The sequence below is a fragment of the Copidosoma floridanum genome, unplaced genomic scaffold (genome assembly GCF_036245765.1).
Source record: "Copidosoma floridanum isolate Cflo_tuat_1 unplaced genomic scaffold, Cflo_Japanese_pri ptg000008l, whole genome shotgun sequence".
In the NCBI taxonomy this organism is placed as follows: Eukaryota; Metazoa; Arthropoda; class Insecta; order Hymenoptera; family Encyrtidae; genus Copidosoma; species Copidosoma floridanum.
The window spans coordinates 10,595,350-10,614,196 of NW_028321885.1; the positions used below are offsets into that span (position 1 = coordinate 10,595,350).

Below are 18,847 nucleotides of genomic sequence, written 5' to 3' on the forward strand. Positions count from 1 at the left end.
AGCTAAGAAGGTAGCCCTATTCTTGAGATTACTTGGTGGTTATAAGGTTATATCTTGTTGAGAGATCTATACATGCTAGACAAGCCGGCTTCGAAGGAGTATAAGACATTAGTGGATTTGATGCATAAAAATTTGGTGCTAGCGCCTTGTAAAATGATCAAGCACTTTAATATTAAAAAGAGATCACAAAAAAAAAAAAAAAAAAGAGAAACATTCAGTCAATTTTTCCCGAATTTGAAACTATTACCAGAGTATTTTTATTTTGTAGCAGACTTCAATAGTCATCTGAGTGATCAATTTGTATGGAAATACGTTGTGATTCTACTAAGAAATGGCTTCTACGTGAAAAAATTTAAACTTTAATTCGGCAGTGACAAAGGCTTTAGCTATAGAAGCAGCGACTCATAATACAGCCAACATGCTACCAGTGTCAAAATTTTTTAAGCCAACTAAGCCGCAGAGCAAAGCAAACAAAGGCCAAGTAGATTTGAACAATAAGCGTCTCAAGGGAAGTCAAGTTCCAGTAAGATAAACCAGCAAGCGTCAGGCATCGAATATTTTTGTTGTGCATATACAAACCACATAGCGTAAAACTGTAGATATCCAGAGTATGTATCTCGTACATGTAATCGAATGGGGCACTTGACTCGCATGTGTAAAGTCGATCACAACAATGACTTTGAATGTTAGGAGTGTTATGAGTAAATTCAGAAGTGATGCAGGTTCAGAAATATTAACGATATCTGAAGATTTTTATACATGAAATATAGCTTAATGTTCTTAGCTTAGTTCATTTTCAGGTCAGTTTAAGATTTATACAAGCGCAACGATGCAGCCGTTAGGCACCGTTAATATGATTGTTACTTAGGAGAAAAACAATAAACACGTCGATTGATCATTAAAATTTAGTTTGACCGGTTTAATTAGAAAAATTACGGATGTTAACAACGTAAATTTTGTCTTTGAGGCAATTGATTTATGTCCGTGAATGATTTGAGTAAATTTCGCGAGTTTTTACGCAAGAATAATGCCATTCATTACTTAATAGATACACATTGTATTGCAAGCAACAGTGCAGCGGAAAACACAACTGAAATATTTAAAAATAAATACAAGTTATCTTTGTTCAAAGGCGAAAAAAACGAAAAGCCACAGCAAAATAACGTTTTAATTACTGATCAACTCCACATGTGACAACAGGAGTAATCGGCAGAAAATTTTTAAATAGATTCCGTTTATTGAGATTAAATGTAGCGTGTTCGATACCAAGTTAACAAGAGACTTAGAAAAGATATTTTTTAAGAAACAAGGATAAAAGTTTTAAAATAAATCACAATGTTATGAAAAAAAATGTAAGGCATGGTCATTGGGTGAGAGTTCAAGTTTTAGATAAAACAAGTCTAGTTACTTGTACTGTAAAAACAGAGGATTAATCAATTGGAAAAATATATGTAGATCATCTCAAACTCTCACTTTTTGACTCAAAGGCTAAGGCCATGACAAAGTGATCGGAAAGAAGTCCAAAGTTGAAATGAAACAAAATGCGTTCGGGTATCATTTATTATGTTTACGCGTTTGGAAGTCGAATCGTACAATAAGATTTGAAAACAGTTAAATTGTTTGATACGTGCATCGGTTATTTTTGTTTTGAGGACCAGATTCAACTTTTAGTGGAATAAAAGAGAGAAATACTATAATGTGTTGTATACTTAGAACTCGCAACAAAAGGATCTGGGTGATTACTTGTTGATGTCAAGACACAGTGTTGTAAGTTATACCAGTATCAAATAAGGATTTATTTTTGTCTTTATCGGCAAAACTAATTCTCAATTAGAGCGACTCATTTGAACTGGCGTGGAATCAAGTTTAATTCCTTTTTATACAAACTGTTTAACTGCGGGATTTGCAGAAATGTGTAGCACACATATCATCTCAGCTGTTTGTAATATATATCATTATACTAAAAATTACAGTACAACTGTTCTGATGTACGTTATTTTCTAGCTCCCCATTTTTAGCAAAGAATCGGGACTAATTAACAAAAAAGTCGTAAATTTTTTTAGATAAATACGTTTAAATTCCAATTTTTCTTTTCATGTATATTTAACACTTACCATTAAATTTTCAGTTAAAAGTAGAAGTTTGGTGTTAAAAATTAAATTCAAAACTTTCCTCGTAAATATTTAAGGTACATTCATTAAGAAAAGTCTGTCAAGAAGTTTTAAATGAATATCACATAATTGTCTGTTGATACAAGGCATATAAAAAATAGATTAAAATTTTAATTTTTTTCCTCTCTTTTATTCACTATTATAAAACTTCATGAACAGGGTAATTGTTCATGGCACATTCCTAAAAGTAACTTTATATTAGAAAAAAAATATTATATTTTAATCATTTTTTATCGTTTTTTAAACATCACTACTATATTATAATACTAAGTATTATATTTTCTAGTACGTAACATAAATAACAACTGCGTTGAAATTATATTGATGCAATAATTTTAGGCAGAACCTATATCTAGTAAGGTTTTTATTGTTTGTACTTGTACTACACATTTTTTCTTCATATAAATCGTAACTACGCTATCACTATTCTATAAAACGAAAACAAGTTTGGTATTGATATTTCCTTATATAAGACGAAGCTTTGTAAGATTAAACTCACTCCAGTTGTCTATGCATCAGAACAGCGTCTATTATACAGTTATTCAATCGTGAGGCTTTTAATTTGATCTTCAATTAGTTGCCTTGTACGTCCATCATGTAAAAAAGTTTTTTGTTTCTAGATAGTATAGATAACTAGAAGAAAGTTTCTGAAACAGATTGAGTTATAAATTGAGTAATTGTGTAATTAGATTGTGGTAGTTTGAGAAAACAAAAAATTAAGACCAAAAAAAGGTTTTCAATAAAAATAAGGAAAAAACGATCAAAAATGAAATAACAAAGTGTTTGAGAAAAATATTTCCATGTGTTGATTTAAAAGTAACTAAAAAATTTTAAATGTATAATCAGTGTACAAATCTAGAAGAGTACAAATTAGAGTAACAAAAATAAAAAATAATAATATTGTGGACACCGTGGTTAGCCATGAAATTAGGCATGTAGTATACATAATAAACAGCAAAGGGCTTAAAATAATGGACGGTAGGCAGATGACTATAAACAAGATGAATCCAAGTAACTTCCAAAGAAGATATAATAATGGATTATGTAATTATTTATTAATAAGGGTGCTTTAGACGACATAAGAATTTTAATATTATAGGGAGGGTGGACTTAGACCATACGTAAGAGAAGAGTATAGTAGTAAGAAAAAGAAGCTTCCATGGCTTAGTGGTTAGTGTGCTAGCCTCCTGGCCAAAGATAGTCGTCAAGGAGATTTTTTCTCTGGGTCTTCTCCGATGGGATGAGTACCCAGGATGCCAAAACACCACTTATCTGATTTTTAAAATAAATAGTTAATTTTTCTTGTTATGTCTGGACTTCCAGGGACTTCTTTTCCAAAGGAAAGCCAACATCTGGCCAACTCGTCGGGTAAAGTCACTGGCGGTTATAAAATGTTCGGTACAACGAGTTAGATGATTTATTAAAAAAATATCTTTTCATTAAACTTGACAATACCTAAGGTGTGTTTGAGACAGTCGCTACACCCTGAAAATAGTACTCAGTAGGATGGATGACCGAGTCGTCTTAAGGGAACTTTGCAAGGCCCGCACGAAAGAGTCGTATACTTGGGGAAATAGAATGGTAATTACAGAAAAAAAAGAAAGGTAAAGATAAGGGGCATAAGATACGCAAAAAAGATACGGTAAACGTTGGAATTTTAATATTATACATATAAAATAAAACAGTGAGAAAAAAAATTATAAAGATAACAATCTTTTCATAGTCGGACGAATACAAAATTACACTTAATCGAAAGGAAGAGAAATAACCTTCATACAAATAACCTTCCTTAGTAGGAATAACTACAAATTCAAGAAGAAATTCTTTATTTCGTACGAGGTAATTTTTTTATTTGTAACTTTCAAGTGTTGTAATAAACGTGATTGTTGGTCCAACGACATTTTGCTTTAATAACAACAGTTTTGTTAATAATTACTTTGGTCGGACTGATATCCCTGTGTACACTTGTTCACACGTACTCGACCTCTTTTAAGTAATTTTATTAAAAAACCAACTTGTGAATCAATTTCAATATCCACTGTTATGTTTGTAGATAATTCTTTATTATAACAAAATTTGAGAGGTTTCTACATATTATTTCTTGATAATAAATGTAATTTTATTTGATTCTTCCGTTAGATCTCGTTTCTAATTCGGATTTTTAAAAATTAAGTATGTAAAAAACCGTACAGTAAAACAATTCAAAATTTTGTGTGGTATATTTTTTGGGGGAATAATAAATATGCGTTGGAAGTTTCAACAATATCTGTCAGAAAAACGTAAGTGTGATTTACATTTTGACTTTAAAAAAAAAAAATCTTTATCAAATCCAAACATCTTGCTCCTTTGTCATAATCAATAAATTAAATTACAGGTAATATACTTGTGATATAGAGCATGACGTTGGGAAAGGACCAAACCAAACTTTTGGATAAGAGTGGTATTGTCTATATGATAAGTTGTGGGTGTGGTGCCAAATATACAGGACAAAGTAAAAGATTTTTAAAGATTAGATTAAGTGAACACGAAAGGTATATCAGAAATAAGGACACTAAGTCAGCTTTGTTTATGTACTCCTCTGAGTGTCCACAGAGTTTTGATTTTGAAGGTGTGGTGGCTTTGGATCAGGAGGCTAACAGGTATAAGCGTGAATCTGCTGAAATGTTGTTTATCACTTTACATAAGAACACCATTAATAGACAATTAAATACCAACAAGTTAAACTATTTATATAAAAAGTTTTTGTTAGACATAAGACACAAAATTTTAAAAAAACCTTAACATTAATATGTTTTTACAAAATCTTTACACGTTTCATATGTTTTTATAATGTATAATAGATCTTACACATTCGGCACTCATATGTATTCATATCTCATGCTTGTAACTGTTGCTTTTTGATCTACATGGTCTCGTTGATCTATGCCAGAAGACATGTAGTCTGTAGCTTTTTGCATTTATGTGCTCAACTCTTATAATTGTATTTTCATATGCGCACTCATGTTTTATTGATATTATGCAATAGTTTATTTTCTTGATTGCTGTTCATTTATTGTTTAAGTTATGTAAATATTAAGTAGCGCTCTTGTCTATTTGACATGTTATTTTGGCAGCTGCACATGTAACCTTTATTGCTTATTGTAACTTTTAAACCATTCTTGTTTTGATTATACATTTTTTTATAGTGTCCTGAAGAGGTTTTTAGAATGAAAACGAAGTATTGACGATATGTACAAAATAAAGTCATGCTCTATATCACAAGTATATTATGTGTAATTTATTTTATTAAAAAAAATCTTTGTTACTGTACCAAAAAAAAGACTTTCATCCAGTATGATGGAAAACAAATCTTCTCTATCAAAAGTTATAAATAATCAAATCAAAAGTAAACTCAAACTGATTGGGTTCCTTAAACCTTGTAGCAATGCAGTTTGATACTTGAAAAACAAGAAAAATAATTTTGAAAAAAATAGAAGTAAGAAAAACTATATTTGTATACCTTATTATGATGAAGTGTTGATCTTTCATGCTTCAGAAGATGTCCTTTAGTACGAAAAGATATCCCACAGCTCTCACATCTAAATGGTCGCTCAAAATAATGAATATTTGTGTGTAGCCTAAGTTGACTTTGCTTATTGAATACTTTGTTGCAAATATTGCATACGTTACGAGTATCATCAGTAATGCTGTGAATTAATAAGTTGTATGAATAATTTTTCAACTTTTTTTTAAACTATAAGTTGCGATGTAATTTGATATCGTTAAATAAACTACAAAATAGTTAATTGAGCATTTTTATTTAAGTAGAACTGTATTAATTTATAGAATTAACTTTTTACCATCGGTAAAATTTTTAAAATTTTTGTCTTAAGTTAAAAAGGATTGAATAGTCTTTTACTTATAGTATAACGAATGACATAAGTCACAAATTATATTTTTACTTTTTATGACCAGATTCAAAGAAAACTCTGCCACTGACAATTTTCAAAATTTTTTTTGCTTACTTTATGTTTTTCTTAGCCCATCTTTGTTTCAGATCATCCTGAAGTACGAAGCAGGCCACGAAGGTAACCTTAGCCAAAATAACCTTTCAAAAAAATAACCTGCAGGGAACTCAACTCCTTGCCCCACTAAACTAACTATACCCCAGTTAAGCTTTTAACAAACTGAGCTGTAACTTTATTAGAATATTTTTAATTTTACAACATTAGTTTCACAAAAAAATTTTTTTTTTAATGTTGGTTTAAAACCACAAACTTATTAATAGTTTAGTACATTTTCTAATAATAATAAATAAAAAAGAAAGAACTCATGGGCGTAACATGTTTGTAACAACATAAAGATTACTTTCATCAACAGTTTTTAATTCAATACAACGTCTGTAATAATAGATGCTATATTGAGCTCAAATTCGAAGAACATTTTAACTAATTTCTAAAATAACATGTTTTGATGTATGACATACTTTGATACAAATAATTTTTTTGTATCCTTGTTATTGTTAAATAAATATACTATGAGGTGATAAATCAATAATATAACACTTGTTAACACTTTAATTGATATATTTTACATTAAAAATAAAGATGCCCACACAGCATAACAGATGTCACTACTTACGCATCTAATATAAATTTACGTATATTCCAACACACCTACTTAAATTTATATAACAATCTCAATTTTAATATCTTAAACTACTTTACATTCAACATATTTCTTAATTTCCGTCTAAAGCTTTGGTAAAAATATCTGCTACATTTTCTTCTGAATCAACTTTTACAACATCGATTTCGTTTTTGCATAACTTTCATTTACAAAGTGATCATTAATTTCAATGTATTTCGATTTCTTAGTAAAATGTCCAAATCAAGCTATGCTTATTGCACCAGAATTATCTTCCATCGTTTTAATTGGGTTGCAAACTTCAATTTTCAAATCAAGCGATAAATCTTTTCATAACTTTTAATTCACTCACACACTCAGACAACGCTACAAACTCAGCTTCTGTTGATGATTTTGTAACACTATTATTTTCTGGAATTCCAATAAATCACATGTCCATACATTCTTATTCTCTAGCCTATCGTCGATTTTTTATCTTTAATATCACCAGTCCAATCAGCATTGACAAAGCAATCAATAATATTATTACTACTGTTTTCATAAATTAATTGTTAATTCGTTGTTGAAAATGAATATTTTAAAATTCTTAAAGCATGTTTAAAATATCGTTTAGCATAACTATTTTGAAATCTACTGAAATAATTTACACTCAAGCTAATGTCAGGTCTAGTTCCCGCACTTACATACGAAAGAGCTCTAATTAAGTTTCTAAACTTAATATCGTCACACACTGATTTGTGCTGCTTTTAATTCCAAATTTTATCCTGTAGGAACCGAATACAATTTTAAATTTTTAATATCATACTTTTTTGCTAATGTTTAAATTAAGTTTTTCTGATCAAGTGTCACTTTTATATTTTTATAGTTATAATTTAAGCTTATACTCATATAAGTGCTTATTCTACCTAAATTTTTCATTTGAAATCGTTTACATAATGACCGTTTAACAAAATTCAATTTTTCTTTGTTTTGACAGTAAATTAATAAGTCATCTATCTGTTCAACAATCAAATTATTTTGACAAGAATAGAAAAGTAACATTTTTAAAGTTTGCATTCTTGCAACTGGTGAATAAGTGTCAATGGAATCATTTTTCTGCTATCCTCTTACTACTAACCTAGCTTTAAAAGCATTGATAGCCTTTTTAGTATAAGCCCATTTTTGCATCTTAAGTTCTTTTATAATTTAGTTTATATACAGAAATCGAACTTCTATTTTTGTTTCTCTATTCATCGCCTTTTTCCAATTTTCAGACTCATTACTATGCACCGCATCATTGTAAGAAACAGATGCCTTAGCATTTGCATAATTTACATAAATATTACTATGTACGAAATTTTCATCTCTGTACCTATAAGGCTCTTTTCTTTCTTTAGTTAACCGTCTTAAATTAAAATTTTTATTTTCATCATTGCCCTTTGTATTCAAATCACCATTTTTGTTGGAACATTGTTTTCATGTAAACTAATTTTTACTATGTCATTTTCTGATTCTAAACCAATACAATTTGTGCCATCCTCGATAATATCAACGAGTCTTGTAACTACTATTTTACTATTTATCAGAACTCTATAATCAACATTTTCGTAAATTAACAAAATTCCTAAATCTGCTTTTTTCCCCATTCTGAATTTCTTTTTTCCTCTGGTATTCGCACGAAAAATTTACTTCCATTAATTTTTTAATTTTTTATACTATATTTGATACTTTTATAATACTTAGTATTTGGCTTTTTCCAAAACATAATTTCAAAGGGTGTTTTATTCTTTTCAACAGTATTAGTGAAGTGAATTCAATTTTTCAAATACTCTGCTGTTTTAACTATTTCTCGCCAAAATATATTGTGAACCCCAGCTTTGTTTAATAAACACCTAGACATATCCATAATACCCCTGTTATATTTTTCTGCCGTTCCATTTACTTTATGTACATAAGGTGGACACGCATCAACAGATGTACCTTTCTCGCTTGCAAAATTACTTGTATCCTTATTTATATATTCCTTTTCATTATCACATCTTAGTCTTTTTTGTTTTTTTTTGTATCATTTTCAATTAAATTTATATAGTCAACAAAACAATTATGTACTTGATCTTTCAATTTCATACAATAGGCTTCAGCTACTTTACTGTAATCATACATAAAAATCAGAAAATTTTTTTCGCCTTTTAAACCAGTAGTACCATGAGGTCCATTTAAATCGGTATGGATAATTTCTAAAATATCTTTAGCCCTTGATCTGTCATTATTAAATGGTAAATTATGCATTTTATTTTACCAGCAAATCCCATATTATAAATAACCAGTTCCTAATTCTCTGAGTAAACTATTAAGCATTTGTTTATCACACGTTGTTTTCAAATAATTAAAATTTACGTGACCTAGTGTTGTGTGCAACTTTTCCTTTTCTGTTAACTTATTCATTGTCATTAAGTTTGACTCGGTATACATAATTTCACTTGTCACATGATAAACATCATTATTTTTATCAGTCAACGCAATTAAATTTTTATTTTGATAAAAAATCTTCGACATATTCCCTACTGATACAATCTTTCTTTTTTTTTCTTCTTTACCGTAACTTATTAAATTTTCATTGATATCTTGACCAAAAAAAACATTTTTTACTATATTCATTTAACTTCGACCATAAAGAATAAACTTGTGCCTAATATTACCAACTTTTGTTGCTTTTAAAGAATGACCATTACCTACTTTTACGTTTATAGGTTCTTTTAATTCAACAGATTCATAAAAAAATGTCGATCATCATTTACAAAAAGATCTGAGCAACCGCTATCAAGTAACCATTTAACCTTACTTTAATTACACAGCTGTTTACTTCAGTACGCGACTCATTAGGTCTTTCCTCGAATTCCGCATTGAAACTACTTACACTAACGTCTTTATTTTGATGTCCTTGATTATTTTGCAGCAAACCGCCTCCTAAACGGTGTTGACTAGAGCCTCTTCCAGCTACACGACCTCGTACTCAGCTGCCACGATGTTGCCACTGCTGTTGTTGTTGTCGCCCGCCTCGTTGCTGCCGTGCACAACCATGCTCCCATTAATTATCACTTTGTCTCGTTCTTGTATATTGTGCCTTGAAGTGTCTCTACTTTTCGCACTTAAACTGTTTTTTATCCATGTTCCTTTTCTTTTGATTCAAACATTTTTATTTTACTTTCCACGTATTCAACTGTTTGATCAAATTCTTTTAAGACATTGATTGAATCACCAATATAACTTAATGAACTTAAAAGCATTTTAATCACGTAGCTTATTTTTTTTTAGTCACATTTTTACCAGCACTATTCATCTCATTCATTAATATTTGAAACTCAGTGAAAAACGCACTTGAATTTTCAAAATCTTTTAACTTTAATTTCTGCAACTTTGCTTTCTTACACAAATTTGCAGTGCAGTCGACTCCTTTATAAACATTTCATCAAATTTATTCATTATTTCGTACGCTATTTCTTTGTCCATCACAAACTGTAGCTGATCATTAGAAATTCCACTATATATTACGTTGATCGCCTTCAAGTTATTTTCGATCCACTCTTCTTGTTTATTCGTTCATATCATGGCTCTTGTTGCTACTACGTCGCATTTTTTCGTTTTTAAAATCATCCTGATTCTCTTTTTCCAACACTCCAAGTCTTTTCCACTAAACACCGAAATTTTCACTTCATCCACCATTTTGGTTTCTTCTTCGCTGTCCGAATTTTCTAGAATTTTCTTTACTATAAGTACTTTTCTTGTTATTTCCACAAAACTTTTTCTTAAATTCTTAACTAGTGTTGGATTGATCTTATCTTTTAATTTCATAAGTGTTGAATCGATACTTTCAATTGGATCCATAGTTGTTGATGATTAGAAGCCACCGAAGCAACATGTGAGAATCAAAAAAGAAAAATACTAACCACGGACTCGGCTGCCATGTTAAATAAATATACTGTTAGGTAGTAGATCAATAATATAACACTTCTTAACACCTAAATTAATATATTTTACAGTAGAAAAAAAGGATTTAAAAAGATTACGAGTTCTTCTCTCATAACATCGAGATTTTCTACGAGAGCGTGCGTGTGCGGCAACGGCCATGTTTTGCCTCTCCCAACTGCATCACTGTACAAACTACAAAGCATGCACACACATCTCCTCCTTTACCCACAATAGCTGCCCTTTCTATAAAATAAGTAAATATTCGGTGAATTTCTTCGTTAGTTTAAGCCAATAAAATAATTTTAAATCTTTTTAACACCTCTACTGCCCGCCCTTACGCACCCAAAATCTTTACCTCACAAGATTCGACTTCTCTTCTTACAGACTACCACATTCTCCCATAGATATCTACCTCTACAACATATAACAATTAATTAATCTATCATTGGAAATGTGCATAAAATACTAATGAAACGTAATAAAAATTGAAAAAACTCTTTTATCTATTTTCTTACCACCTGAGATGAAAACAGATGGGTTTAATAAATACTAATAAAAAAAAGTTGATAATCATAAATAGTTTGTACATTTATATTATTTATTACTATTTAGTGTTTCAAATATTTTAAACAGGACTTCTCATTGCATGAGCAAGTATTAAGTTCTTGGTGAGTTCATGTTTTTCTTTGTTAACAGAACATACAACAATGTAAAGTTTAATTTTTTACATGTTTTTTTTTTTAAGTAATAAAACTACATGTTTGAATTAAAGTACTTCATCGTCATTAAATAATACAGACCGTGGAGTAAATAAAGTAATTGGAAAAACCAAAAAAATAATAAACATGGCGTGAGAAATATACTAGTGAGCTAACATAGGAAATCTAAGTAAAGGACTGTACCTATTACATTCAATAGTAAAGTCAGCATGTTTGTATGAGGCAAAGATTAGAGAGAGAAGAGACGGGATTAAGAAGAGCTTAGGAATGTATAAAATAATGGATGTAAATCAAAATACTGTGTATCATACATCGAGACTAGAATCAGGACAAAAAAGCCGGTATATAGAGACAAAGAAAAGAGCAGCAGACTATGTAACCGAGATTCTAAAAAAGAGGGAGAATAGGTGGGTAGCAATTTGTTTGAAAAAATAACTAAGAGGAATACTCAATAATATAAGCTCAGAATAGGCAAGAAAATTCTCCAAGGATGTGCGTAAGTAGGGGATGAAGTAATAGCAAAAGAGATATATGAAAGAAGGGAAGTAGAAAAAAATTCAAGCGAAAATTCAAACAAATACAGTAATGAGAATAAAGCAAAGAATATAAAGGGGCTGGGGGAAATAATATAAACTGACATATAGTAACCGTTTCAAATATATATCAAATAAGACAAACTACTTAAAAGATATTGGGAGAAAAAAACCAAAGCGAAGCTTGAAGAACAACGGAAAAAGATGAGGTAGAAGAACAACAGGAGAGCGGGAACAAAGGATAAAAATATGTTATGTTTAGATTATGCAAAGTAGTAGAGAAAAAGCTAGAACATACATGGGTATGTGAAATAGCTAGTAAAAAAATTAGAAAATAGGTGAAACAAATAAATTAATTAGGACTAAATGAAAAGAAAACCAAACAATTCTGAAAACTAAAAAACTATCGAAGAAAAACTACAGGCTGAAATGTGCCACTATAGCAAAAAATTCAAAGAACTCCTGAAATCGAGTACAGAACAAGAATATAATGATAGTGGCAATATAATCTAGTAAAAGAAACTATAAAACAATAAATTCAGCATAAAATGTAAATTTAATATTTGGGAAGATTAAATATAAAAAGGAGTTGATGTACAGTAGTTACGAGAAGTAAAACAAGAAGAGTGAGAAATAAAAATAGTGATAGGGGTAGAAAAAATTAAGAAAAATGTTTTGGAGGGATATTACAAAAAACTAGGAGCTAAATAAAAAAAAATGTTGATAAGTAGAGCCAGGATATAAAAATTTTGTGAAAATAGATACGTGCTGAAAAAAAATAAATGAATATTAAGGGAAAGAACTAATGAAATGGAGAAAAATAACAAAAATATTGTAAAGCAAAGAAATCGAAAAACTGTATCGGGAAAAGTAAAAACACTTTAACCTGATCCGTACTAGGATGTAAAAGTATATGAATCAATACATGAACGAATACATGAAACCGTAGAACATTCGCGGTTTTATTATAGCTCATCTTTTTAAACCACCTTAAAGAGCCCTTATACATTACGAAGAGACAGCAGTCCCTCTTGTCTTGTTTCAATTAAAAAACCAATGCAAAATACATGTAATTATTTCCATGTATTAAGTAAGTACAGTTGCTGATTAATCAATGTTTCTAATTAAATAGGATTGCTTGTCTCGTAGATCATTTTTTAACATGTATGTGTTACAAAATAATCGTTTAAATATGTACATGATAAAAAATCTTAGTATAATTTTTCAATCAAATAAAAAAGTGTTTTATAAAGCATTTATTAAATGAGATATTTAAAGTTAAAAAGTTTTTGTGTAACACATTTGCTTCGTGATTATATCATTGTTATACTTCATTAAAATTTTTTTTATTATTGTTCAACATTAGTTTATTAACATACCATAAAAGATTAGCATACCATAAAAAAGGAAAAATTTAAAATCAATTTACATAGTTTGACATGTCGTTAAATTTATAAAAATAATGCACTTTCAAATAATTATTGCTTTTTAAAAATTTCTTTGCATACGATATTTCCCATATCCAAGTCACATTTTATTTATATTCAAACAAATTTTCTGTCCTATTTTTTTGCATTCTGATAGTTTTATTAGTATATAAAGCAAACTTCATAAAAACTTTGTTATTACTAATACGAAAACTACTTAACTGAAATTTTTTACATCAATTCTTGGCCCTTTTTAGATGTTTTTTTTCTTAGAAAAGTTAATAACGATTTACATAAATAAGCTTTACAAAAGTTACTTAAAAAGTGTTTTACAAAGTAAAATGCAATCTTTGTGCTTTAGTTCAATAGGACCTGCCAGCTGGCGTTGACTACCTGCAATCGAAGTCAGTGAGTCTGGTGATAATAGTCCCGAGAAAAATGTTAATTACCATAGTCGTTTACTGGCAAACGTCAAGAACAGAGCTAATTATCGAGCAGCTAGATACCCTAGCTACTGACGATTATCTACTACTCTTTCGACTCTGACAGTCACCAATGCTCCGAAAAAAGGTGTTATGAAAACCAATGTCTCTGGCGTAACACCAGCAGATGTCGGTCATAACCAGCTTCAGTGCTTGAGAGCATTGCGGCCGTTCTTTGAACCAACCTGATACTTCTAGAAAAATTCTTGCTAAAAAAGCAGGCCAGGAAGAATTTCCCTGAAAAATTCGGGCAGCCACATGTACTGTTGGTCCACATGGAATGTCCTCCCATTTAATCACCAATTACCAATCCTACCCAAGGTCTACACTCGGCGAACCTAATAGCAAAGCTATGAAGAAGAAACAAACTTAAGCAAATGGAGCAGTCTTCAACAGGCAAGCCACACAAACCAATCTCCACCTTGGATAAATAAAACAATTTTCCGATCACTTAAAACCATCCAAGCAATAAATTTTATCATCTTGTTTGCATATAGTATTAAAAATGGTTTTCTGATCGCAGTCTAGATTTCTACGCATGAAATTAGACTTTGCTGACACAACAATATTTTTTAGTGGTATCATCTTCTTTTATTTTACTTTTTTTTCCTACAACTAAATTATAAAATGCACATGGTTTACCTTATAATTCTAAAATCTTGTTGATATATTAAGAAAACATGATATCAATTGGTAATATAATTTTCTATAACAAAATCTTTATATTTATTGTATCCCTTGAATATTTCTCGAGTACACGAACCCCCCATAGAATTATGAACTCTTAAAATCATTATTGACAACATACAAGAGAATATTTTAATGGAAAAAAAGAAGCTTTACTATTTGTTAAGCAAAATTTAAATCAAAGAAATACGTACAATGTCAAATGAAAACTCATTACAAAACAGATTCATAAATTACTACAATTTGTCCTTAACGTGCTTAATAATTTGCAAGAAAAGATTAATTAAACAGACATAGCTTCACATTTCATAAAAAATCAAATGGAATATTTATAACTTAGCCTGAGACTATTGAAAGATATTAAGATACTTTTCATAAATATGTTTCAAAACACAGATGAAAGGATTTCAGACTAAAATTATACTTTGAATATGTAATTCTGTGATTGATTTTTATCACCGTTCTGGTGAGCCATTGTCATTGACGAATGAAAAAATGGTTATATTTTATAAAAGATAGTAATTAAGTTAAGTAAAATGGAATAAAAACAAAATCTCACACTTTTTAGGAAAAAATGTAATTTTCTTAATTGGGTTCCAAAAAAATTGTTTGAATACTTCAATCTGTTTTGAGGATCGATTCTTTAAAATCTGCTAACTTTAAATAACGTATTTTAAATGTATTATTTACAGTTTTTCTAAATAACGATAAGAAATTCGAGATCAAATCGTTAGAATCTTGTCAAAAACTTATAATATCCGTTGTTGAAACTACTTTTCACTCTTTCATAAACCTTGACAACATGTGTTATGCTTGTAAAAAATATAAAAAATTTTTTTTCATACCTTAAGTTCCAGAATAAAAATCAAACATTTTGTTTTTTCTGGATAATTTAGTATCAGTAAATCATGAAACACAAAAAAAAGTCAGTTAAAGTGTTTGTACTGTATTATTATCATCATATTAATCCAAAATTTCTGTTAAATAGGTAACAACGTGGCCCAGTTTATTAGAACCAGAAAAAAATAGTTTTATATCTTTCTCAGTTATATGAGTAAAATCTGACAGTTTTTCGGATGTTTATTTTACAGTTGAACTGCTTTTTATAGACTATCTTAAGTTTTTTGCTTCTGTTGTAAATGTATTTTCAGCTTTGTTCACAAAAACATGCTATTTTGCAGTAAAAACCAGTATTATAAAGAAGTTTGTTGTCTAATTCCTTATTAAAAAATTCATATTTTTGCCATTAAATTCCGTAAGTAGCTTTAACAAGCCACCTGAACCTTTGGTATATAACTTTGGGCCCTCTTTACCACTTACCCTTCTTTGAATTCTTATTGTAAACTAAGACTACAGAACATAATAGGACACCAAGTGTAAGAATTTGCGCTAGCACGGAATCAACGAAGTGACAAAATCATGTTTCGATGACAATTTGAATTTTTTGCCACCATTGTAACCCTATAATTATTAATTCGTTTCGGGGTGGGACGGAAAATTCACGCAAATTTCTTTTATTACCTACGCATTGTTAATTAAAATATTTTATTACAAGAAATCTGCACTGAACTGTGGAGGCCGTTGTTTGGATCAAAAGATAATTGAATTTTTGATCAAGCGAGTTTCAAATTGAAATATTAAGAAAAAATTGCCATGTTCCCAATATTTTTTGGTCAATTTCTATTTTTTGCTTTTTATTTGGGGTACCTGGAAAAAATAATAACAGTGGGAGCATTGACAATACCTGAATGGTAAACAAAATAATTGTTAAAAAAAATTTTTTTTTCCTAATTTCTTTTTTTTTTTTTTTTTTGAGCATATGCAATTTATAATGTGCTGATTGATTATAAATGAATTAATACCAATTATATGTTAATAACGCTTCAATGTCACCTGTTATTTTGCAAAATAAATTTGAACTATCCCGCCCCAGCAGCAATAGAAAGGAGAAGAATATGAGGTAAACGAGAACGCGGCTTTGTAGTTGAGTAGGAACTGTTGTCGTACTCGTATTTGTTTTGGTTGAGGTTATACTGATATTTATTTACGCATAACTCAGTGTTTCCATCATTGTTAGCAAGGGTGTATTAAAATTAGCGACGCAAGAACGATATGATTATAAAGTAAAAGCAGTACATGAATTATTTGCATACAATGCAAACCACTTGAAGTTACATATTTTGTATGTGTCTACAGTGCTGCAATGGACTTGGGCCAAGATGCTTCGTCAGATTCACCATATGAAGCAGACAACTACATTATTTGAAACGAAAGCTACAATGTTAATTCCTACAACGTGACGAACAAATGTTGTGCAAATCAAATTGCTTTGAGTAAGCAACGATGCGACAATAATTGTCTTGTAATTAATAAACTTGCATTATTTATAGTCCATAAAAGTTGCACGGCTCATTATAATGATATTTGGGATCTTTCGTCTCCAAAGTTTTTCTCGGTTAATTGACTTTCATTAAACTTGTTTGTAAAAGTCGGGTTTCATCGTAAGATAAGCATAGTCCCAGATGCGATAAAAGATCAATAAGTTCTCGTAAGGTATGTTTTCTATGAATATAAGTCAACACAAGAATGAAAAAAATTCTGATATTCTTGCTGATTATTTTGTAATGATGCAAAAATAGCTTCCGCGTCTCAAAATGTTCTTGCTGACGCAACGAATATACATAGAGCATAAACTTGAATTTGTTAGTTCTCGGAAGCTGTATCTACGTACCACACACTCCCCCACTACAGACAAAAAGGATACATGTGCAAAAACTTAAGGTATGAAAATAACAATATATAGTCATATAGTACACTTTAAATATGACCATACGTGGACAGTAGGTGGATATTTAATGGTATTAATTTTGCAGAAAACCTCCAAGTCCGTGGTGGGCCCTACACGCATGGCTCGCAAGACCACGAGCGCTTTTGGAGAACTAGCTCATAGGTGGATCGTGCAACCAATCAATCCATTTCAGCAATTCAAGTCCCGCCCGCATACCCACGAGCATTTTCGAAAAGATAGCGTAACGACGACCAATCAGATCATCTCGGCGATCCACGCACCGGCTTTTAGGAGAGCTAGTGCAGCGGAGCGATAACAGGTCATCCAGTCCAACAAGGTCATTTCGGCGATCCGTATGCTGGTTTTCAGAGAGAGGTAATGCTTCGATGCTGCGTAATGAGAGTGCATAATTGGTAGAAATTGTTACGCACGCTATCAATGCATCCTATAAATCAAACCATATACACATCGTGGGTCGGAAGACATGTTATTTTACCAAACATAAAAGTATAAAACAACTATCAGTGGTGTGGTAGAAAATCGTACAGCCAATTAGTTTATTTTAGCAATCCATACGTTGCTGCCAAATTGATCTGCAGGGAAAAAATTATGGACCATGGCAGCAGCTGCGACTCTACCGTATAAAGCTGGTCGAGGGACAGCGCTACGTATGACATAAAGAACGTTTTATTGGTCGAGCCATATGCTCACCGTCTGCTAAAACCACTATTAGGCTGCGTTCACGGTGATAAAATTTTCTGGCAGCCAAGAATACTGGTACCCTTGAACGCCGAATGACCCTAGCGCAATCTAGCATGATTTCGTGTTTCAAGAAAATCCCTAGGACTCTAGGTTAGCTGAGCATATCCAGGATCAGTGATTATTTGCAGCCTCAACTATCCTTTACTAGCATCGAATCCTATCGTGAAAGCCGTTGCATCGGTATACCTTTGCTTTGCTTGGCGAACCACTATTGAGTAGACAAAGCACATTGTTAAACTTTCTATACAATTTAGGATTTTTACTAGCTCGTCATGGAATACAGCACATACGATATCGATCATCCCTTGGACTACACTCATTCAACCAAGCAGGGCATGCCAAGGTAGCTTGTGTAAACCCCGAATATGGCACGCATATAACATAAAAGTCTTGGGCGATGCCTTACTTAACTTGCGTACGCACTTGTAAGCGACCCAATTCATAGTTAGCACAGTATAGTCTGACGAAATTAAATCTATCACTACGCTACCGTAGCTTCCTTGAATTTTACTTTTATAATAATACATATTGAATTGAATAGTTTTTTATTGGCTTTGAACGTTACATCAGGTAAGTTTTGGTGCCATCTAACGTGCCCCTGTGTACTATAGGCTAGGCGTACCGAGACTACCTATCACATCTTATCGTCTTGATCTATGACCAGTGATTCCAGCCCCACCTGGCACAAAGATGAACCGTGAAAA

At 30.9% G+C, this 18,847-nt stretch overlaps 1 protein-coding gene across 1 annotated transcript in view; it reads right to left on the reverse strand.

Moving 5' to 3' along the window:
* LOC106644347 (uncharacterized) overlaps nt 1-18,847 on the reverse strand; it is a 258,083-nt gene that overhangs the window by 33,329 nt on the left and 205,907 nt on the right. Inside the window, exon 6 of the mRNA XM_089589204.1 lies at nt 5,671-5,857. Within this exon, the coding sequence (XP_089445330.1) occupies nt 5,671-5,857 (187 nt within the window). The remainder of the gene's footprint in view (nt 1-5,670; nt 5,858-18,847) is intronic.